A 22,492-nucleotide genomic window follows, 5' to 3' on the forward strand; every position below is an offset into this window, starting at 1 on the left:
CGACGTTTTTCCTTCTGGAGACTCGATTCCGCGAGGGGAGCGGGCCGGTAGGGGGGGCCGGGTGCTGCCGCCGACACCGTGGACGCCAGCGTCCCCCACCAGACACCGTCGACCTCCCACCCCTTGCCAGACGCAGTCTACCCCTATTATTCACCCCCTACTGGCGCGAATTCGGATCCACGTGGTGCGCAATCGTCGACCGGTCGACGCTCGCGACGTCGCGCCGCGTCGCGTCGCGTCGCGTCGCGTTGGCTCGGCTCGCTCCGAATGCGCCCTTGATTTTGCTTTTTGATCGCGTCCTCTGTGGCCAGACGGCTGTTGCGGTGGCGATTCTGTTTTGGTAGCGATGCGCCCGGCGGATTGTAACGTGGACCGTGTCACGTGCTGGTAAACCGAATGGATGGTTATGGCACAGTTCCCTTTGTTGCTCGATGGAATTTCTTTCAGCTAGGACTTTTTGTACGCTGTCGCTCGGTGGGAGGGTTCATTTGGTTTCTAAATGGCCGAATGTTTGATTGTTTAGTTAGTTCTTTGTCTTTGATTTGGTAGATAGCTAGTTCTCTGTCTTTGATTTGATAGATAGCTAGTTCTTTGTCTTTGATTTGGTAGATAGTTAGTTCTTTGTCTTTGATTTGGTAGATAGTTAGTTCTTTGTCTTTGATTTGGTAGATAGTTAGTTCTTTGTCTTTGAAGTGGTAGATAGTTAGTTCTTTGTCTTTGATTTGGTAGATAGTTAGTTCTTTGTCTTTGATTTGGTAGATAGTTAGTTCTGTGTCTTTCATTTGGTAGATAGTTAGTTCTTTGTCTTTGATTCGGTAGATAGTTAGTTCTTTGTCTTTGATTTGGTAGATAGTTAGTTCTGTGTCTTTCATTTGGTACATAGTTAGTTCCTTGTCTTTGATTCGGTATAGTTAGTTCTTTGTCTTTGATTTGGTAGATAATTCTTTCAGATTTCAAAGGGAGTAATTACTGCTCGCCGTTTATTGAAATTTCAGATTGAACTTAAGAATACAGGAAATCACCTTCGCTTGGAAGAGACTCCTTCCGACGAATATCGTATCGATTAACTTACACTCTTCGTACATTCTCCCTGCACGGATCTCGCATCGACACGTACAACGCAGACTCAACCATCCACATCAAACCTCCCCACGGAAACATTTCGAAGAATAACTCCAGTACTCCCGACACTCAGCCTATCCCGAAGAATCACAGAAACCTACCATCCCCTCGAACACATCGAGCCAGCCCCTTTGAAATCTAGGAAGAAATTCCGAGCGACCCTCGAAACATCCGAGTCAGCGGCGCGGTTACCGTTCGCGGTTATCACCCGACGTCGCCGATCGAAAACACACCGGGGGTGTGCATTGTGCACCGAAAACGTCGTCGGCGGTGTGTCGTGGCCGGCGATGCAGCCGGCGGATCGATCGGGTGCAGTGCGTTCCGGCGAGCGACGAGGACAAAGCGCGCCGCTGGATAACGGGATAAAAAGAGACGGGCTGCGCGCCGAGGGGATGACGCGAGGAACGAGAGCCGAGCAGAGGAGGACGGGACTCCGCTCGTAAATTTTGGGACTGGGTTCACGGGCTGGTGAAGGTCAAGTGCTCGCCAATGGGGTTACTGCCAGGGGTCGCGGGGCGAGAGACGACGCGGGTCCATCGCCGCGCCCGCGGAACGCAGTGTTTTCAGAGTTAATTTCGTAAGTGCTTCCGCGAGGTAAACTGGATTACACGCTGCGACCGCTGGCGATGCACACCGGAACCTGTACAATTGTTCAACCCTTCGCACTCGAAGAGGTTTCCACCGGAAACACACACATCCCGATGAAATGTGGTCAACGTCTCTTGAAACTAGCTTAACGAGGGACTGTACATAAATTAACACTAAAAATATCAACACTTCAAAATGACCTAATTTCTTTAGGTTATTAAAAAGATAACAGATGTTTCTCCGAGGAATGATTAAAGAAATTGATTCAGCACCACGCAAACTGCATTGTAAATCGATTGAATTCTCAACAGATACTCCCCGAGTTTCCATAGAGAAATTTCAAGATGTCAATTTAATAGGTAGGGTGTTTCATTTGAATATTTAACATTATTCTTCATAATCTTTCCGTACCGAATCGAGTGGCGACTGAGGCGCCTTGGAGTGCAAGGGTTAACTCCATCTCGATTGGTAGCATAGATAGGTTATGGATATTTTAAATGACTAGGTAGAAGCTTAGACAAAGGGAAATTGTATCACCCTGAGATCTTTGCTCAACTGGTCATCAGCTGTACATGTTCTGCTTGATTAGCGCGGAGCCGCGAGTTTCTTCCCAGAAGATTCATATTGAAAAGAATATTCAGAGACGAAAGGGTTAAGGCGCCTCAGTATTCCTGGTCGCCCCATCTCGTGAATATAAAAATCGTTCCTGTGAATTGGAAAGGGTGACTCGTGCGTGTAGTAAACGATGAACGGTGGGGTAGAGGTTCTTGAACTCTGGCTGAATGCCTGATACACTCCGTAGGGTTTCCGCGTCTCTGCTCGATGGCTCGTTCCTGATGATCACAGCGAGGGTGTTTGATTTTAGAGAGTGGAGGGGAATCGTGGTCGTTCGAGTGTTTTTTTCTTTGGATTGAATGTGACTCATCGACGGGGTCCGAGGAATAGCGGGTTCGTTGTCTAGGTGACAAATTTGATTTCATTCGGTTGTTACTGATTGTGCGAGTTGGTCGACGACAGATGCGGTTCGTGGTTCTCGCAGGAAATTGGGAATTAGGTAAACACGTGTCCGGAATTACTATACGTGTTCCCGTGTAAATTATAACTTTCGGGCGCGAGTAATTAAACACAACTTCTACGCTTTCCCTCGATGAAGGGGGTAAATTAGAGTGACCGCAAGGAAGTTTACGGGCGCAATTAGAATCGTCACGTGGACCTTCTTTAGCCCTCAGTCGGGCGCAACTGATTTAACAGGCGCAGCCAATGTTTGTTGTTCTGTCCTACCAAAGCGAGTGCTCGTTACTTTTTGTGTTTACATTCTGCAGAGACCTATAACGTGCGGTACGCATTTGAACATTGTGTGTGCGAGTCGCAGCACTTCGTGCCTGTTACGCACATTGCGCCCAATTGTAGTAGAACCATTATATGGACCGTTTATTTTGAAAGTGGTCCATTTTTAAAAAAAATGAGATATCACGTAATTCATGCTTAATTTAATGTAAATTTTTTATGTATAGCTAGTTCGTGTTTAATTTCTTAAAAAATTCCCATGTTTTGTACAATTTAAAATTGGTCGGTAAATGAAATTGCATGATCATCGATTATGAAAGTGGTGTAAGTCCAATTGATCGGTAGCCTGTTATTTTACATTTGTTTTATATTACGTGTAACGCAATGTAGAAAACATGATAAATTCATTTTACATGAAATGAAATGAAAATTATTATCTTATTACATATTATGTCTGTGATTACATTGGTAGCATCGGTGATCGCATTCACAATCAAAACTGAAACGATTTCGTAATTGTGAAAATAGAAGTCGCTTATCAAGATACGAGTGCAGCAAGTGTAAACGTGCATTATGTATGGAACATGCTACTTTTTATTGTAATAAACGCTCAGAAATTGCTTTCGCCAATGCCGCAGAGCAAATGGAATAATAAACATGTTTTTATTTGAGTAAAAAGTTTGTTTTTGTAAAAGTGACCTATTACGCACAATGCGCCTGACCGTGGGTTAGTAAGTGATGTAGCGATGTTACTGCGATAGTCTAAAAACAACTTGAAATCGTTACTTGAGAAAATAACTACACCTGACACTCGATTTACGCGACAATCCGTTCCACGTGGGTTCGTTCCACGCGAGCGAAAATGAAAATGAAAACGAAATATTGAAGAGAGAAGCTGGTAGATGTTTTAGAGATACATAATTATTTCACTAAATTCAGATCGCGTAAACTGAGATTGCGCGTAAGAACCACCGTGTTCCAATTTACCGCGTAAAACAGAGGCGCGAAGGAAATCGAGGCCCAGGTGTACAGTTTAACGTCTGAAAAAATAATATTTTCCAACTAGACGATGGTTGTTTTCGAATGAATTCAAAAAGAAATCATAGTTCAATATTAAATATTAACCAGTTAACCGTGTTCGACGAGTATACACGTCATCTTAAAACACTCAAGGGTGTTAACTTTTTCTACGATAGATCGTTTATTTCTTGAGATAAACATGTAATTCTTCGTTTCGCTTTATCTTTTCGTTAGGATATATTTTAAGTGCATTCGGCCTGCATTTAACGAGTATAAATTTAATTATTCGATTTCATCGCGCGCAGTGAGAGATCTTTCAAACTAAATTCCACACTTAACTGGTTAAATTTTCTAATTTTACCGAGTCGAATCAAATGGTGACTGACAGTCGCCTTTCGAGTTCAAACCCTTTAAATACTTATTACATCACCGTACCGTCGTAAACAAGAATACTCAGCTGAATTTCTGCAGGTTTCTGGAACCGCTTTATCAGTAGCACGCAGCGGAAACGTAATAAATTAACATGTACCCGGAAAAAGGGCGATAAAAGTCAGAGGAAACAAGCCGCGGAAGTAGCGGCCATGTTTATATTGTAGTAAACGCGTCTCTGTCTCGTTCTGGCCGGGAACCATTGGCGTTCCAATCCAATCAAGGCACAGCCACCCTTTTATACCCCCGGCAGTCGGGCTTCCGCATGCGAATCGTCGAATGAATCACGCCGGTCGCCTCTCGATCCTCTCTTGATCACCGATATCGGAGTCTTCCGCGTCCTCCGTCGTCGCGCGAGCGAGGGACAGCTGTCAGAGGGTGTCCGGCCCGGCTAATGGGCAATTTCATTCGGACGCGCCGGGCTTACGTTCGTTTATCACGGTTACCGGGGCCGGGAGATCCAGTTCAATATGTGCCCATGAATCCGAGTCAATTACAATACCCCGAGTTTCGGTTCACGAGTTTCGGACAGTGGCCAATACCGGGTTATGACCCATCGATTATCATTTCAGGCTGGCTCCGGACTGAACAATGAAACGGTTTCGGAAATGTACTTGTGAATACATCGTTCATTTATTCACCCTAATCGCCTCCCGTGTTTTTACAACGAATCGCACCGCGATGCGACTGTCGATCACTTACGAGAATAAAGGGAACGATTAACCCTTTGCGCTCAAAAGTTTTTCAATGGAAATATCGAGCATTTTCGAGACGTAGACGACACTGTTTGAAACTAATTTAACGATAATTCACAGATCAATTAACACTGACTGCCAAGTAAACACTCATCGAAATTCGCATGTACTCGAAACAGTTTTTTTCTATTAACCGGAAACTCAGAAATCAAGATTCTTTTTAATTCTGCTCCACTGAGGAGCAGTTTAATTTTGTACTGCATAGATTTTGCTGTAATCTCGAACAAAAATTCGGCCCATAGAGGGTTAAGTATCTTTTACAATTTAAAATCAATGGTGTAGACGCGTAGGTTAATATTGATGTAATGGATGTGTGTGTATATCTATGGGTATAACGTGCGTGTATTCGTTGTTTTGAATAAACTCGAAAAAAAAGATATTTGAAGAAACGAAGTTTGTGTTGACAACGTAAATTAATGAATTATCATCGTTCAAGTAAACGTCTATAATGGAAATTCTAAGTCTGTTTATTATATTATCAATATTTTCTGCGGAATTAGCTCAGAGAATGTTCGGTGGTAGTTTCAACCCTTAAGTTCTATCAAAAAAGCCAATACAATTAAGTCGATTTTCTGATATTTTCTGGTTTCCGTCAATTTTAGTGGAATAAATAATATTCTGTTATAAAACTCCGTTTTTTCTAAGTTAGAACGCCCTTTTTTTCTGAATTGTATAATCACTTCATAAACCGAAACGTTGATTTTCTCGATTTCTCTTTTCCAGGCTTAACACTAGATTTTTGAAGCCCCTCGAGGGTTTCGAAACCATTGAGTTAAATTTGAACCTATTTACGATGTACCTTATCCCTTCTCTATTAGTTATCCATGAATCCACGAGTCCACGTTCCGCTCTGCTGGCCCTGCCCTCTTTCCCTCGCACACGCCCTACGAAGGAACTCTCTTAATAATTCCATCAGGGGTCGTTTACCCTCGTGCAGGGCGTCCGCAAACGATCACACTCGTGTACTATAAGCTCCGAAAGTACGTACCTAGAGCCAGGCAAGTGAAGAGACCAATTTCTTCCATCTAATTCCGAATGTCAGTCGATTTAATGTCCAACATAAATACATTTCATTGGATTTGATTCAGCAGTACTCTTAACGATCAATCGTTGTAATGTTTTTCTCGATATATTGGCTGATATTTTGCGGGAACGAATATAAATGGAAATTATATACATGTACCGCATTCGGTAACATATTCATTGTTAAAAATGCTTTTGAAAATGTAAGGTAAAAAGTATTTAATCTTTATAGCCGAGGATCAAGAGCTCTAAGTTATCAAACATTGTTTATCTTCTAGTTTTCCCTGGACGTATCTTGTTATACCCGTTTATGAAATCGTAAACTGCGTATTACCACAGGAAAGCAAGTACGTGTGCATAAAAAAATGCTTCCACAAGTTTCAGCCATAAATCCCGACCCCTTTCATCCTTTCGCTATTTATATGATTTAAGAAGCGACGCCTTGAACTCGCGTAATCCTCCGAGGTCGTCGAAGTATTCGCGCAGAAAGAATGGCTTAATAAAACTTCGCCTATCAACCGTCACCGGGATTTCAGGCGCTTTTTGAACTCCCATCCGTCCATACGGTACCGAATTTTACACCCTCTTCGATATGTTATCGATCATGCGGACAAGTGGTGAATCTCTTTTTAAATTTGAGAACTTGAGAATTTGGAAATTTGGAGATTTGGAGATTTGGAGGTTTGTAGGTTTGAGGATTAGAAGATGCGAAGATTTGAAAGTTTAAAGATTTGAGAATTTGATGGTTTGAAGATTTGAAAATTTGAGAGTTTGAGAGTTTGAAGATTTGAAGATTTGAAAGTTTAAAAGTTTGAAGATTTGAAGATTTGAAGATTTGAAAGTTTGAAAGTTTGAAAGTTCGAAGATTTGAAGATTTGAAGATTTGCAGATTTGAAAGTTTAAGGATTTGAGGATTTCATAGTTTGATGGTTTGAAGATTTGAAAATTTGAAACTTTGAAACTTTGAAACTTTGAAACTTTGAAATTTTGAAACTGTAACTTTGAAGCGTTGAAACTTTGAAACTTTGAAAATTTGAAGATTTGACGATTTAAAAATTTGAAAGCTTGAAGAATTGAAGATTTTCAGATTTAAAGGTTTGAAGGTTTGAAGAGTTGAAGATTTGAAAGTTTTGATAGAGATGTTAAAAATTTGAAGATTTGATAGTTTGATAGTTTGATAGTTTGATAGTTTGATAGTTTGAAGACTTGAAGAATTCAAGATCTCAAGGTTTAAAGATATCCAGATTTGCAGATTTGACGATTTAAACATTTTTATAATAATAACCTATCCTGTAACCTTCGATGCCCTGATGTAATCTGTATATTCGATGGGTTCATTCTCGTTACATTCCCGCGCAACTTGATAGCGGCCGTGAAATTTGCATACATATGCGAACAGACGTGGTGATGCAGAACCTGTCGATATCACATTAATACAAAAGATGAATTGTACCGTGTACCAGCCAGGTTCGAATTGCTTCCGTAATTGACGAAAATCTGTGCGCAAACGAACCTCACAGTTTAGCTCGGTTTTTCCTGTGATTTACTCGCAGTAACGAATTTATTGCTTTCAGGATTAGCATTCTACGACTTGAAATTCCGTGGGTATATTTATTTAAAGATTGGTTACTTGAGGTGGAAACCGTTCCATATAAAGTGCACGGTACTCGGGTGGCACGAGAGAAATTTCTAATTATAATGTAATTACTACTTCTAATTATATCGCAACTACCGAAGGTATAACGCACTTAATCGACGGAGTAGAGAATACGCAGCAGGAACGTGTTATTGTACTATTACGGATTTATTGCTCGAAATATATCTATAATGATGATGTACACATAAATAGACCACGACCACTAGTTATAAAAATAATAATACAACTGCAGATCATGAGCACTTTCAACACCCTAGCCTTAATTTATGTTTCCCTACATTTTAAAAGGAATTCAGAGATTTATGCGCGATATTTAAATTTTAGGAACGTTATCAATTTCTAGGCCGACTGCGCTACTACGATTTGTTCGTATCGTCTTCCTTTTTCTCGTCTTCGTCCGTCTCGTCCTCGTCCATCGACAAATCCGAGCCATCCTCTATCCCTTTAGTTGTTTTCTCCTCGTCCGACTGATTCGATCGGTCATTTCCTTCTTTTCGGTCCACGTTTTCCGTACTACTCCTCTTTTCCGGCTGGTTATCGGACTTGTAATCGTCGTCCTCTACTACCTCCTCTCTGTTGGCGGACCTGAAATTTTATTAAACGCTTTTGTCATCTACGTAACTGTTTATTACAGCGATAATCCTCCGCGAAAGTGGAACGATAATTCCGACGCCGTTCGATCGTAATCGCTGGCCATCCGGAAAGTCCTGAATCGCTTCTTATTTTCACTTTACTGCGCTCGAGATCCCTTTCGAATTGAAAATTTGTCCTTGGTATTACTACCAACTTTATGAAACCGGAATTATGTTAGTATCCGTGCTAATTAGATTCTTGTAACTTTTATGGGAAATATTCGAGCGTGAATGTTTGAAAAATTGAGGATTCGGAAATTTGGAAGTTTGGAAGTTTGGAAGTTTGAAAGTTTGAAAGTTTGAAAGTTTGAAAGTTTGAAAGTTTGAAAGTTTGAATGTTTGAAAGTTTGAAAGTTTGAGACTTTGAAAGTTTGAAAGTCTGAAGCTTTGAAAGTTTGAAAGTTTAAGACTTTGAAAGTTTGAAGCTTTGAATGCTTGAAAGTTTGAAAGTTTGAAGCTTTGAATGCTTGAAAGTTTGAAAGTTTGAAGCTTTGAATGTTTGAAAGTTTGAAAGTTTGAAAGTTTGAGACTTTGAAAGTTTGAAGCTTTGAATATTTAAAAGTTTGAAAGTCGGAAGCTTTGAAAGTTTGAAAGTTTGAAGCTTTGAATGTTTGAAAGTTTGAAAGTTTGAAAGTTTGAAGCTTCGAAAGATTGAAAGTTTGAGACTTTGAAAGTTTGAAGCATTGAATGTTTGAAAGTTTGAAAGTTTGAAGCATTGAATGTTTGAAAGTTTGAAAGTTTGAAAGTTTGAAGCTTTGAATGTTTGAAAGTTTGAAAGTTTGAAAGTTTGAGACTTTGAAAGTTTGAAGCATTGAATGTTTGAAAGTTTGAAAGTTTGAAAGCTTGAGACTTTGAAAGTTTGTAGCTTTGAAGCTTTGAAAACTTGGAAACTTGAAACTTTGAAACTCCAAAGTATTTACCTGCTGCGTCTCCTTCGCTTTCGCCTGCGGGAGGACCTTCGTCTCCTGGAACCACTGCCAGATCGCCGCCTCCTGTGTGATCTTCGGCTCTTACAAGGCTCCTGCACCCCATAATCATCCAATTTAATCTGCGTTCGATGTGGGCTTCTGTCCCTATCCCGTGAAACAGCTCTATCCGAATTCCGACCATCCCTTACGTAATTGCCGTCGCTCACAAGATCCGAGGACACGCGTAGCACTTTGTACGCAGTGTCCTTTGGTATTAGGTAACCCGATTCTACACCGAAGTCTAAGGCCTTTTGTATATACATTTTCATCCTGTCTATCCCTGAAAAAAAACAACAAGCATCTATAAAAAAATTTGATAATAGAACAAGTGTATTACATTCGTAAGCATTTAAATCGAAACTGATGGTATATTTACAGATAAAAGCAAACGTGAATGTAATATTATTTAAATTAATACGTTCCAAACCTCTATTAGAACACTAAGAAATGGTAACTTCTAAAATACAATACAATTATAACCACCTAAGCACAATAAAACACATCCACAAATATCAAAATAATAATCCATCTATCATTGTCCATATAATAAACACTGCCAGATACAAAACAATCCACCAAATCTAGACGATTCTAAATTCCCTGCAAAGGACAAAGGCAGCAAAACTGGGTCGAATATTCCTATACGATAATTAATTTCAATAATTCCCAAAGCAACGATAACCTCCATCATTGTCCACATAATAAACACTGCCAGACACAAAACAATCCGCCAAATCTAAACAATTCTAAATTCCCTGCAAAGGACAAAGGCAACAAAACTGGGTCGAATATCCGTACACGATAATTAATTTCATTAATTCCCAAAGCAACGCTAACCTCCATCATTGTCCACATAATAAACACTGCCAGACACAAAACAATCCGCCAAATCTAAACAATTCTGAATTCCCTGCAAAGGACAAAGGCAACAAAACTGGGTCGAATATTCGTACACGATAATTAATTTCATTAATTCCCAAAGCAACGCTAACCTCCATCATTGTCCACATACTAAACACTGCCAGACACAAATAATCCACCAAATATAATTCTACCTTTCCCTGCAAAGGACAAACACAACGAAACTCGGTCGAATGTTCCAACACGATAATTAACACGTTGAACGCCGCACGAATTCATGGTACAAAATACTTGAAATAGAAGAAATATAATATTAAATCATTTGATCGAGTTACATTGTTATTATTGTAGGTTCATCTAGCTGAATGTCGCCACATTAGTTAGCATTATTTATAATATAGAAATCTTTTCAAATAATCATGGTTTAATTCAGTAAACTATAGTAATTCGATTTGGTTGGGGGTCACCGGTGACCCCCGTGGCATTCAACGTGTTAATTACAATAATTCCCAAAGCATCGCTACCCTTCATCATCGTCCACATACCGAACACTGCCAGATACAAAACAATCCCCCAAATCTAAACAATTCTAAATTCCCTGCAAAAGACAATGGCCACGAAAGTTGGTCGAATGTTCGGACACGATAATTAATTACAATAATTCGCGAAGTAACGCTAACCTTCACCGCCGCGCTTGCACATGCAGGAAGATTTAGCGGCATCCCTGTCCGTGTAGCCGCGTTTGATCCTGTGCGCCTTGGAATTCTTGTTAGACTCCTTCCGTTTGTTAACCATATTTCTAGTGCCGGCGACTTGGGAATTCAGGGAATGCCGGAGCTCTTTGCGGCGTTTCGGCGAGTGGGCGGTGTCCTGGTCGTAGGCAGGCGGTGTCCTCGGGTCACCCGGTCTGCCGCCTAGGCTAAGGAACTTGTAGACCAGCGCCGCGATGTTCAGCTTACGGCGTCGGCCTTCTGTAACGCGATCATTTTTACATCGCCAAGCGGAACGACCTCTGTAACGCAGCGTTCCTCCTTCCGCTCCGTGAAAACCTCCGATTCGCTCCCCATCGGGGTCATTGTGGAACTCCAGCAACCGCAATTTCCAGAATAATCAAAATTGATTTGTTACGTTTGGTAACTCGTTCTTTGCGCTTGGATCTTTGAACGTGCCGGAGAACAACGCGTGCTTGTGAAATGGTGAATTGAGCTCGCGATTCAAGGCGTTCTCGGGCGATTCAAATAGTTCTAACAAATGCACCTACGATATTAACCCTTAGCGGACGAAGATTCTTTGAAGTATACAAAACGTTCAACAGATGAAGCTAAATTACATATCGATTGCTTAAATAATGAAAAAAAGGGAAACTGCGTAGTAACCTCTTGGTGTTTCAGTAATTAAATCGTTTGTTCGTTATTTAGTGCTCCGACTATGAAAATTCGATCTCTCTGAAATGTCGACACGCGTGCGCAAAGAGTTAAAAAGGTCCGCAACAGAAGCTAAATAATATATCTGTAAATGTTTCGTGCACTAGATTATTTACGCGCAATGACTGTTCATATTATATTAACCCTTTGCGGACGAACGTCGACATTTCGATGGAATGAAATGTTCAGATTTGGAAGAGCAAATCGTTAACAAATGAAATTCATGTAACAGCAAGAGATGAGCACATAGGTTCGTCTTTTCCTATTAATTAAGCAATCGATGTATAATGTAACTTCATCTGCAGAAAATTTTCTACATTGCTAAGAATCTTCGTCCTCAAAGGGTTAACCCTTTGCACTCGGAAGCTTACGAACTGTATTGATTTTTTAAATAATATTCAAGTTTTTTTTTTAATTTTATATATTTTGATATTGTTTCGTAATGTTTTCGGTGCTTTGTAACGTATACAGCTATTCTCAACGATATGTCCCTTAAAAATATTTTGTTACAAGAATCAACGTGTACCACGTGTGGTACACGTGGCACTAAACGTGTTAAGCTTAATGCCAGTAATTCAGTTTACGAAAAAGATATAAACATTTTAAAGCAAAGGCTACAAATTTTCTGGAGCAGCGCCCCCAGTAATTTTAGCTGCGAGCCGCCACTGCACCCCGCTCGCACTTGCGAGCTTCACGCTAACAGGAAGCTCGCGAAACCGATTGTCCAATGGGTCGAAACAATTGACATTTTTGAAAGTGAAATTTTGTGCGACGAGAGGGATAAAGGTTAAAGTGACTTTTAATGCGAGCACACGAACGTTCAACTTTGCGGCTTCCAGATTGGAAGAGCATGGGAAATATTCCGCTCTTTTCGAATTTGCGGGTACGCCTGGCTAACGGGATGGTTTCGAAAGCTGGCAGCCGAGGCGACTTAAATTTGGAAGCCAAAATTGACGTTGACCTTAACGGATTATCCTCGAGCACCCACTAAATTTAGCTTTGTAATTAGATTCGCTTAAAGGGGACATATTAGAAGATTAAACCGTGTATATTCGCAACGACGGAAGATGAAATTTTGGGATTCCAACCTGAAGCTTGTGACCGTGACAAGATTCGGCCCTGAGTGCCTTAAATAAATGCGTTCTAATTTCGTTCGGTGACGTTAGGGCGACAGATAAGCTTCTTAAATAATAAACGGATTTGTAGAATGCATATATGTTTTCTCGAAGGAGAAAAGCGCGAAAACGTTTACCGGGCGAACCTCGGAAGAAACCGACGCGGAGAGATGGGAAAGTGGTAGTTACTTCGTTAAATATAGCGAGGGAAAGGATAATCGAGCGACGGACGGCTCGATTTGTAGAATCCGCGGACGGCTAAAAAGTCGGTCAATAACGACCCGTAATCGAGACCTTCTCGGGCGCGGAAAAACATTCGGCCGAATTACGGAAGCGTCGCGGAAGATTAAATTAACTACGTCTAGGACATTTCAATGAGATTAAACCGGCTACGTCGTTTCGTTAGTGTTTAATTAAAAGCTTTTTAATCCGTTCGTCGGGATTTTCGTCGCTGGAATTTAATTACATTTCGGACACCGTGAACTTTCACTGCATTCCCGCTTTGCTTCTCGTTTATAGGGGCCCTTGTTCGTTTTCTTTCGCGAGGTACGCGCTCGACGAAAGCGTCATTTGTGAAATTAAACGAAAGAGTCGTTGGATCGACGTTTTCTTCTGTTGCAAAATGATCACTCACTGATCTTGCGGCGGCTTCGCGCGTTTGGACGTCCCCTTAGATTCGCCATTTTTTGCTTACTGTCGATTTCGTAATTTCTTCGGGCTTCAGCGTCTTCGATGGCGCTCGCCGGTTAACAAGAATTTCCCGATCGGCCGTGGTACGGAATTTTGTCTAACTTTTGTCCAGGATATCGATGGAAAGGAGCGAAACACGATCGGCGACTGCCGATCCGTCCGTTGCCTTCCTTCTGCTCTTTTCCGACGCGAAACAAGGAATCCGCGCGCTTCTTCGCTGTTCCTTCGCTTTAGCGGCTCGCGCGGTAGGCGTTGCCTTCGCCTCTCATGTTTATTTACCCGGTTCATTATTTGAAGCGAGATACGAATCACGTGGCAATTGGTTCATAATTCTATAAACATATTTCTGCCTTGTTCGAAAATAGTCATCGCCAATTGACTGACATCGCGTGGCTGCATTTCCTACGAAAACGCTAGTTGCGTTGGAAAATAATCGCGTTCTATCGCATTTATTTTTCAATCTTAACCGTTCGAATACTAAACGGATTTTCTGAATATATAATGTACGAAAAAGAATAACAGTAGCTGTCTAATTAGATTACAAATATCGTTACAAAAAAGTATCGAAAAATCACATTTATTCAATATTCACTTTGATTCATTTCTCGAAGAACGTAGTAAGAAAATTATAATCGACACCGACAAACAGCGGAATAAGCGAATTCAGACGATTTCCAATTTATTCGAAAACACCGATTTCTCCATTGACACGCATCGAAATGATCGACAGTGCAGAACGCTTTAAAGCTCTTCGCTGCCTTTATTCTCACGGTGCAATCTCAAATTTCTCGAAGCCTACAAAGAATGTATATCCATCGAAATGACAGTAAAGCGAGTAGTAAAAATATAATCGGTTCGTTAATGTGCGTCCTCGATCGGGTTCTTGTCGTTCTCGTCGTTGGTCGGCAGTTCCATCCGTTCCTCGACTTCCCGCGTCGGATTCCCCGGGTGCGCATTGGCGTCCGCCAGACCGTCCTCGCTGGATCCCGAATTTCGTCGTGCCGTCACGATTTTCCGAGTCGCATCGTTATCGCTGGACTTCGTGCTATCTTCCTCCTCGTCCGTTAAATCCTCCCGGCTCCTCGGAATATCGCCTTTCGGTTCCCTGCTCGCGTACGTAGATTTCTTCGGGCGATTCCTCCGAATCGGTTGTCTCTCGACCACCTCGTCCTTCTGTTTAGTAGACCGACCCTTTCCCCGCAGCGTCTCGCTCCTGCGCGTGACGGAGGACTTCTGAATTACTTGTCCTCTGAAATGCATACGTTGATTCTCAATGCGATGGAAATCTTTTTCCATGGGAAATCTGAATAGTGCGTTTAACCGATTGAGCGCTAGGAGCGCTATAGCGCTTTTCTTGTGTCGCGAGAGTGGTTATCTAATCAGATCACAAATATGTTATTACAAGAAAATATCAGAAAATTTATTCAAATAAATTTACTTTGATTTATTTCTTGAGAAACGTAGTAAGAAAATTATAATTGATACTGATAAACAGTTTTGGCACAACACGAGAAGAGCGCTATAGCGCTCTATTAGTCACTACTGATTAATATTAATATTACTCATTGTAACACGTATTATTTTATAGTATTAATATTGTAATTATTAGTATAACATTAATAATATTATGTTATAGCATTAAAATTATAACTGCTATAACATTAATAATATTATGTAATAGTATTAATATCCTAATTATTGGTATAACATTAATAATATTATATTATAGCATTAAAATTATAACTACTATAACATTAATAATATCATGTAATAGTATTAATATCCTAATTATTAGTATAACATTAATAATATCATGTCATAGTATTAATATAATAATTATCAGTATAATATCAATCCTATTAATATTAACACTAACAATTACATCAGCATTCGACTAACCCAAAAACATCTCGCAAGACCTTCTCAAAACCTCAAAGATAATGTTACCAGAAATCTTTCGCAAAATGGTACTAACTTCTTCTTCGCCAGCTCTTTTCTCCTTTTGTTCGCCGGCGAGTTCTCCTGTCGGGCGACCTCCGTGTCCTTCTTTCTCTGGCCGGCGTAGTTCAAGTTGAAGTTCATCCCCGGGTATCTAGTCGCGGAAGTCTTTCTCCGTTTCCGCGGGACCATCCGGTCCGGCGATGCTTCGCGGCGCGGCATTCTTTTGGCGGGCAAGGGCGGGGTCGGCCGACGGCGCTCCTTACGTTCGGCAAACGACAGATCATCCTCGCCTTGTCTGGCCTTTCGCCGTCTCCTACGTGACTCCGGGTCGCTTCTCCTGGTTTCCGCGAGCGTCGGCGACACGCGAATCACTTGACCTTGCGGATCCTCCGGGATTAAGTATCCAGACTTCACGCCGAACGAGAGAGCCTTGCGTATGTACTTCTTGGCTTGCCGTTTGCCTGCGACACAACGATGCTTTTAACCCTTTGCACTCGGATGTTCCTTACTAGAAATATTTAACAGTTCTTTACGAGGCGAAGACGATATTCTTCGGAACTAACTCGAAGGGGAATCGCAAGCGCGTCGAGGAACAAAGCCATTTTATCCCAATATTTCACGTATCGGGGTATTGTAGAGTTTGATGTTAAATATCAAATTTTAGTTTTACTGCGTCAAAGGTTTCTAATGTGATTTGACCAGTTAACTGTGGAATTCAGTTGGAAAAACCTGTCGTTCTGCGCGCAATAAAATCGAAAAATGGAGCGTGTATTCGTCGAACGCAGGACGGATGCGCGTAGAGTATATTTTAATGGAAGATCAAAACGAAACAAAGAATTACACGTTTATGTGAAAATATAGAGAATTCGTCGCTGAAAGAATTGGCATCGTGTCAAGCTTTACGATGACGTGTATACTCGTCGAACACAGTTAACTGGTTAACAGACGCAAATGTCATTGAGTTGTGTTAAGTTTAAATGAGATATTATTGTTCTTGTCAGCAATTTGTGTGGTTTATTCTGAATCTAGACATAGAAGGAGCGTGGAATGTTTTCTTTTACTGGTGCATTGTCAAGGATAAATAGTTCTAACAAATGCACCTACGAAATTAACCCTTTGCGGTCGAAGATTCTTTGAAATGTAGAAAACCTTCGACAGATGAAGCTAAATTATATATCGATTGCTTAAATAATAGCAGAAACGGAAACTACATGCTAATCTCTTGCTGTCCAAGTAATTAGATCATTCGCCCGCGACTCAGTCTTCCAAATATGAACGTTTCGTCTCGCCGAAATGTCGACGTTCGTCAGCAAAGGGTTAAATCGTAAGGCAAGGGGTTAATGGGCCATCTAGACGAGAGGTTCTTGATACACGGGGATCAAGTGCCTGCGTCGTCGCGCGGCACGTTACATGGAAAATATTTACACTTTCTTGGGGAATTGTAGGTTTTACTGGCGATTCGTTGGAAAATAATCAAAATTGATTTGTTACGTCTGGTAACTTGTTCTTTGCGCTTGGATCATTGAACGTGTCGGAGAACAACGCGTGATTGTAGAATGGTGGATTGAGCTCGCGATTCGTTGGAAAATAATCGAAATTAATTTTTTACGTTTGCTGCTTGTTCTTTGCGCTTGGATCTTTGAACGTGTCGGAGAACAACGCGTGATTGTAGAATGATGGATTGAGCTCGCGATTCAAGGAAAAATAAGAGGCAAAATTAATTTGTTACGTTTCATTAGCATTTCTCAGAGCTTGCATCCTACGAAGAACAACGCGTGATTGTAGAATAATGGATCGAGCTCGCGATTCAAAGGAAGATACTAATGAAAATTAATTTCTTATATTTCATTATCATTTCCTTGAGCTCGCATCTTTCAATGTGTTTTCGAATAACGACGAGTTCTCATAGAATAACAGGTTAAACTCTTTCATTGGAAGATAATAATTAAAATTAATTTATTAAATATTCTAACCTTTTCCCTAGGCTTAGATTTTTTAATATATTCCGAAGAAGCTTTTCAAAATCTTTAGTTCACGCTACAGCCACAGAGTTTCATTTTATTCATTAAAATGCAAATCATTGCGAGTGAGAGTAATTCTTTTCTATGAATTCTATTGCAGCGAGGTTTTCGAAGAAACAGAATCATCGAAACTCCTACCTTCCTCGATGCCGGCCCTAATGTAATTGTTGATGATCTGCACGAGGGATTTTTTCTTGAGCAACGCCCTCGTCTTATCGATCGAATTCGCGAGGCTAATCGGTTCCACGGAGAGATTCGATACGCTACTGTTCGCGGAGCCAGAGGTCCACGAGCCATTTGTGGTCTCCATTACCCTCGACAGGTTCTCCATAGAAGTTGTGGCGGATTTTGTGTACCCGGACTCAGTGACGGACGCGGAGCTTTCGTGAACGGACGAGGTGTCGTACGATGGCTCCCTGAAGTCCTGATATTTCCGAATTTTTTCGCGATAGCCGCCTCTGTCGTTGGACCTCCTTCCTATGTGCTCCGACAGCGGCATCGTTGCTGGCGAACAACGTGAAAACTTCAATTATTTTATCATTTTCGATATAATATAATAGTATTATTCGTATAATTATATACTATTCAAATATATTATTCAATATAATAGTACTATTCATATAATTGTGTACTATTCAAATATATTATTCAATATAATAGTATTATTCATATAATTATATATTATTCAAATATAGTATTCAATATAATAGTACTATTCATATAATCGTATACTATTCAAATATATTATTCAATATAATAGTGTTATTCATATAATTATATATTATTCAAATATAGTATTCAATATAATAGTACTATTCATATAATTGTACATTATTCAAATATATTATTCAATATAATAATATTGTTCATATAATTGTATATTATTCAAATATAGTATTCAATATAATAGTATTATTCATATAATCGTATACTATTCAAATATATTATTCAATATAATAGTATTGTTCATTTAATTGTATACTATTCAAATATATTATTCAATATAATAGTATTATTCATATAATTATATATTATTCAAATATAGTATTCAATATAATAGTACTATTCATATAATTGTATATTATTCAAATATAGTATTCAATATAATAGTACTATTCATATAATTGTATACTATTCAAATCGTATAATTCAATATAAAAATATCATTCAATATATATATATATATATCATTCAATAACACTCGACTAGTATCTAAGCAAAAATAAAAACAAATGGAACGAGAAAGATTTATTTAACACTAGGTTTACGTCAATTCGACTCATATTGAATTTCATAAGCATCATTTGGTAAATGTTCGGGTCGATTTTTATCAACGCAGTTATGCCAATGTATATCCTAATTGTCTACTCTCGAACCTCTAATTTCTAAGATTGAAATTCACGGATCACAATTTTTCTAAGAACAACAGAACAAACTGTACAGTAAACGTCAGTAAATCTAGCGTTAAAACACGTCGTTGGCTTCTGTCCAAACACGAGAACGAGAGTAAAGATCGAAATACAAGTGAAATAAATTGTAAACGATATCCCGATAAAAACTATCTAGAAACTAACGTTGGAATATTATTATCACTACGAATCACATAAATTGCGAATTCCATGAATAAATATTTCCAACCGTATTGCACGTACAGATCGATAAAATCTCAGATATAGATGGTATATTAAATTAAAGCGGAGAAACTTAATACACAATCTATTCTCCTTCGCGAAGCAATTTGCCTGTCTGCCGATCGCGGAGAACAACCTAGCCATGGAAGACATTTACCGTTAGCCAGGTTAAAGTCTTCCAATTCTACTCTTCGCCAGAAGGGCAAGAAACTTTTGACATTAAAAGGAGGATCAGTATAGTTCGCGTCGCCCACAACGACAACCTCGACAGTGAGTAACACTCGGTAACAGTTTATTAACACTTTACAGAGAACGTTTAACACTAGCACTACCAAATGGGTCAAATTGACCCATTCCTAAATTCTCCTTTCCCAATTATTAACACTAGGTTTACGGAACTAACGGAACTCTATAGGGACTTTAACCGTTTGTGTTGTGCCAAAATTGCGGAGAGCGCGGAGGCGCTTCCGTTTATCAGTATCAATTATAACTTTCTTACTATGTTCTTCAAGAAATAAATCGAAGTATATTTATTTGAATAAATGTTATCTTCTGATATTTTTTTGTAATAACACAATACTTGTGATCTCATTAGATGACTACTCTTATTAATTCTTTTGCACACACCCAATCACTTCCGCATTTTCGGTAAATATCCACAAAAGTTGTTTAGCATCCAAACGGTTAAATCATAGAGAATAAGGAACCTATGTACTAATTTCTTGTTTGAATAGTTCAATCATTCCTTTGCAACTTGGCGTTCCAAACGTGGAAGTTCGGTCTCGTCGAAACGTCGACGTCGGTTCGCAAAGGGTTAAAAGTTCCCCCGCGACGTGAAATCATTTCATGCGACACGGATGCTCGGCGTAATAACAGAAATCGAGCACCTTGGTTATGTTTGTCGGTGTTCAGCAGCCTGTAGACTAATTCTGGCACATTGATGGCCCGATGGGTCTGCGCTCGACGCGAAATTTCGGGCCGTTTACGGTGTTGCCGATAAGGATAACGCGGCTGTATTATCCGCTCCGTGCCGCCCATGTTCCTTGGTTTCCTCTTTCGCGGCGGCGCCATTATTCGGCGGTTTTATTCCCTTTTCTCCGTGCCGTCGGGGGAATTCCTGCTGAAACAACGGAGTCGTGGCTCGGCGTACAAAAGAAAAACGCCCGATTTTCTGCATGCGATGCGGTTAACAGTCACGTCGCCGTTTCCTCGATATCGAATCGGCCGTGATCGATACCGCCGCGTCGCCGAATTCAGCGACCTCGTTATTTATAAAAGAACTTTCCATTCCATTGCTCGGCCCTGGTAAAAAAGGAACTATGTAATTGAAGAGTTCCTCTCGGAAACACCGACAATGCTAAATTGATAGATTCTCTTTTCATTAGCATTCCGCGGTATAGAAGTTAAGCTCGATTTTCCTTTTAAGTAGTCGTTAGCGATATGCGTAATTAAATGGAGGATCTTTATGAATTTAACATTCTGTGCATTTCGTTCATTGAATTTTATATCAATTTCTATATTGTCCTGTTCTGCAATTTCTTCCTTGTTTCCACTAAGAAAAATTCATCTAATTCTTTTTTGTAGCTAATTATTTGACTAGTCGAGGAACTGTGCCGATTAACATATTGTACGCGAGAAACATTTTATTTCATTTATATTTTACGCCAAAAGTAAAAGTTCAATTTTTGCGTATAATTGAACGTATTTGCAATCGAAGATCCCGGAAAGATATTGAATAATAAATGAGTTCATAATCGGTATACGTTGAAACGAGCAAAATGGCCGCGTAATGTGTTGAAAGAATTTATAGTTTATATATTTTATATATGTTCTTCTGCAATTTTCCACTTCCAAATTTTCCATGGAACCACAAAGAACCGCAGTCTACCGATAACTCTGAGAAATCGCCGTACTACAACATAACGACGGAATAGATTCGGTAGCGTGCCTCTCGCTCGTGGAAAATTTGAAGTTTCGCCGCTTACAATCTTTTCGACGCACGGCTGCTCGTCGATTCAGTTCCCCGTGATCGAACTTCGATATCGCGGCTCGGTATTCATTGATTTTTTAACGAGCTTCCGCGACCGTCCAACCCCGCGTTCCTTCTAAAAATATTTCCCCGTCCGCCTGGCGGAGATCTATCGTGAATTAGTAAATCTGGATCGGAATTTCATTATCGGCCGCAACGATTCTCGACGCTTCGAGCGTCCGGCTCCGATACATTCCGCGACAAAGCTCGTCGGATTAACGGAGATCCGAAACGAGTAGACGGGAATTTTGTATTTATTTAATGGACCTCTCCCAGAGCTTTTTTGGATTCTGCTGTGACGGAGATCATTGGGATTACACGTCGTAAGTGTCAGATTTCATTATTACAGTTCCCCATGTCAGATTTCAGAATTTCATAAGTCTGATGTCGACAGTTCTCGTGTTTCTGGGAGACTATTGATCGTAGAGTCAGAAATGTTTCAGAAATGTACAAAGTATAAGTATTTTCTACAATTCCAGAATTACTTAATTAAAGCTAGTTAACTTCTATAACAACTGAACTCGAGAATTCAACGAAAAAGATATACTTCTGTAGCACATCGCAGGAAACATTTTCAAAAGCGTTTGCCCGGAGAACTGTAGTTGTAGACAGAGTTACTAATTCATAGTTAATATGCATAATAGTTGCCAATCGATAGTTCATACGCCACGAGTACTTCTCTGGAGGAAACGTAAAGACTCTCGATCGAAGCGATATTTCTATTACCTCGTTAATAATGCATGAATCATCTCTCGAGCCATCGCAATCCAGTTTCATGAGTCGGCTTGTCTCTCGCGTCGAGTGTTACAATCCAGTAATGCCAAAGATCGAATCCCCTGGCCGGTAATTCTTCAAAATCGAATCCCGCCGTCTTCCGAAATCCATTGAACCCGTTGCTCGTCGCAATTACATGCTCGACGGGCCGCGACCCGACCGTTTCCATAAAATCTTCGACGGCTGGGGCTCCGTGATCCGTTTCCCCGGAAGTTTCCCAACAAATCCTGCTTAGCAGGTGTTGCTGAAGTTCACCGTTTCGTCGAACACATCGCGGACCTCGATTTATCGTAGTTTGATTGTTTTCCCGCGGGCAGTTGCCGAACGATCAAACGATCCTCGTTTTCAACGCCGTTTTCTGCATCGATCACACGAGCGACGATGTTGTCTCCGCCATTAGGAAACTTTCGCGTGGTAATTCCGATCGTTAAATTAACCCTTGAACTCTGGAGATGCCGGTCAACCAAATTGATTCGATATAGCAGAATTGTTGTAATCATTAAACCTTGTATAATGCAGTAATAC

The 22,492-nt window shown here is 40.3% G+C and overlaps 2 protein-coding genes across 2 annotated transcripts; both read right to left on the reverse strand.

The window, feature by feature from the left end:
* Positions 1-9,519: 9,519 nt before the first annotated feature.
* On the reverse strand, positions 9,520-13,564 carry LOC116427345 (uncharacterized; the record flags this gene model as incomplete). The annotated part of the gene is made up of 3 exons (XM_031977582.2): positions 13,516-13,564; positions 11,023-11,313; positions 9,520-9,761 (listed from the first exon to the last, which is right to left on the reverse strand). Coding segments are annotated over exons 1-3 (582 nt in total), but the record flags the coding sequence as incomplete, so codon positions are not given.
* Positions 13,565-14,297: 733 nt separating this feature from the next.
* LOC116427344 (uncharacterized) lies at positions 14,298-22,060 on the reverse strand. Its single transcript, XM_031977581.2, has 4 exons — positions 21,920-22,060; positions 17,672-18,037; positions 15,547-15,973; positions 14,298-14,820 (listed from the first exon to the last, which is right to left on the reverse strand). Exons 2-4 carry the CDS (start codon positions 18,030-18,032, stop codon positions 14,430-14,432), a joined length of 1,179 nt encoding a protein of 392 aa, XP_031833441.1. The 5' UTR covers positions 18,033-18,037; positions 21,920-22,060; the 3' UTR covers positions 14,298-14,429.
* Positions 22,061-22,492: the final 432 nt, after the last annotated feature.

Source organism: Nomia melanderi, chromosome 8 (genome assembly GCF_051020985.1).
Source record: "Nomia melanderi isolate GNS246 chromosome 8, iyNomMela1, whole genome shotgun sequence".
In the NCBI taxonomy this organism is placed as follows: Eukaryota; Metazoa; Arthropoda; class Insecta; order Hymenoptera; family Halictidae; genus Nomia; species Nomia melanderi.